The sequence below is a fragment of the Micropterus dolomieu genome, linkage group LG18, assembly GCF_021292245.1.
Source record: "Micropterus dolomieu isolate WLL.071019.BEF.003 ecotype Adirondacks linkage group LG18, ASM2129224v1, whole genome shotgun sequence".
Classification (NCBI taxonomy): domain Eukaryota; kingdom Metazoa; phylum Chordata; class Actinopteri; order Centrarchiformes; family Centrarchidae; genus Micropterus; species Micropterus dolomieu.
The window spans coordinates 463,319-464,999 of record NC_060167.1 but is presented as its reverse complement, the minus strand read 5'-3'; the positions used below and the strand labels follow the sequence as shown (position 1 = coordinate 464,999).

Sequence of the window (1,681 nt, the reverse complement as noted above, 5' to 3'; positions counted from 1 at the left end):
TCTGTGTTGTGTACCTGTGTGTATATCTGTGTTGTGTACCTGTGTTTATATCTGTGTGTGTACCTGTGTTGTTTACCTGTGTGTACCTGTGTTGTGTACCTGTGTGTGTATCTGTGTTGTGTACCTGTGTTTATATCTATGTGTGTACCTGTGTGTACCTGTGTTGTTTACCTGTGTGTACCTGTGTGCGTATCTGTGTGGTGTACCTGTGTTTATATCTGTGCTTATATCTGTGTGTGTACCTGTGTGTACCTGTGTTGTTTACCTGTGTGTACCTGTTTTGTGTACCTGTGTTGTGTACCTGTGTGTACCTGTTTTGTGTACCTGTATTGTGTATCTGTGTGTATATCTGTGTGCGTACCTGTGCTGTGTATCTGTGTGTGTTAATGTTGTGTCAGTGTGTGTCACCTCCTCCAGCTTCCTGTGTCTGCGCTGCAGCTCGGCCTCCAGAGGAGAAATCTTCCTGCGAGCTTCGTCCTCCTGTTTCCTCTGCCGGATCAGCTGGTCCCTCTTCCTGGACTCCAGAACCCTCTGCAGCTCCGGCTTCCTCTCCACGCTGCCTCCCCCTCTAAACACACAGAGGTTACACTGTCACCTGATCCTTTTTACCAGAAATACTCGTCTGTCTGTGTCTTCGTGTGTCTCTGTCTTTGTGTGTCTGTTTGTATCTGTGTGTGTCTCTGTGTGTCTGTCTATGTGTCTCTGTGTGTGTCTGTGTGACTCTGTGTGTGTGTCTGTTTGTGTCTGTGTGTCTGTCTCTGTGTGTCTGTCTGTCTGTGTGTGTCTCTGTGTGTGTCTCTGTGTGTCTGTCTCTGTCTGTGAGTGTCTGTCTCTGTGTGTCTCTGTGTGTCTGTCTGTGAGTGTCTGTCTCTGTGTGTCTGTCTGTCTGTGTGTGTCTCTGTGTGTGTGTGTGTCTGTCTCTGTGTTTCTGTGTGTGTCTCTGTGTGTGTGTGTCTGTCTGTGTGTGTCTGTGTGTGTCTCTGTGTGTGTCTCTGTGTGTCTGTCTCTGTCTGTGAGTGTCTGTCTCTGTGTGTCTGTCTGTCTGTGTGTGTCTCTGTGTGTGTGTGTGTCTGTCTCTGTGTTTCTGTGTGTGTCTCTGTGTGTGTGTGTCTGTCTGTGTGTGTCTGTGTGTGTCTCTGTGTGTGTCTCTGTGTGTCTGTCTCTGTCTGTGAGTGTCTGTCTCTGTGTGTCTGTCTGTCTGTGTGTGTCTCTGTGTGTGTGTGTGTCTGTCTCTGTGTTTCTGTGTGTGTCTCTGTGTGTGTGTGTCTGTCTGTGTGTGTCTGTGTGTGTCTCTGTGTGTGTCTCTGTGTGTCTGTCTCTGTCTGTGAGTGTCTGTCTCTGTGTGTCTGTCTGTCTGTGTGTGTCTCTGTGTGTGTGTGTGTCTGTCTCTGTGTTTCTGTGTGTGTCTCTGTGTGTGTGTGTCTGTCTGTGTGTGTCTGTGTGTGTCTCTGTGTGTGTCTCTGTGTGTCTGTCTCTGTCTGTGAGTGTCTGTCTCTGTGTGTCTGTCTGTCTGTGTGTGTCTCTGTGTGTGTGTGTGTCTGTCTCTGTGTTTCTGTGTGTGTCTCTGTGTGTGTGTGTCTGTCTGTGTGTGTCTGTGTGTGTCTCTGTGTGTGTCTCTGTGTGTCTGTCTCTGTCTGTGAGTGTCTGTCTCTGTGTGTCTGTCTGTCTGTGTGTGTCTCTG

At 48.5% G+C, this 1,681-nt stretch overlaps 1 protein-coding gene across 1 annotated transcript in view; it reads right to left on the bottom strand.

The window, feature by feature from the left end:
- Positions 1 to 1,681, bottom strand: part of LOC123956979 (protein FAM107B-like) — a 12,535-nt gene that overhangs the window by 4,040 nt on the left and 6,814 nt on the right. Inside the window, exon 3 of the mRNA XM_046029555.1 lies at positions 409 to 568. Coding sequence (XP_045885511.1) covers positions 409 to 568 — 160 coding nt within the window. The remainder of the gene's footprint in view (positions 1 to 408; positions 569 to 1,681) is intronic.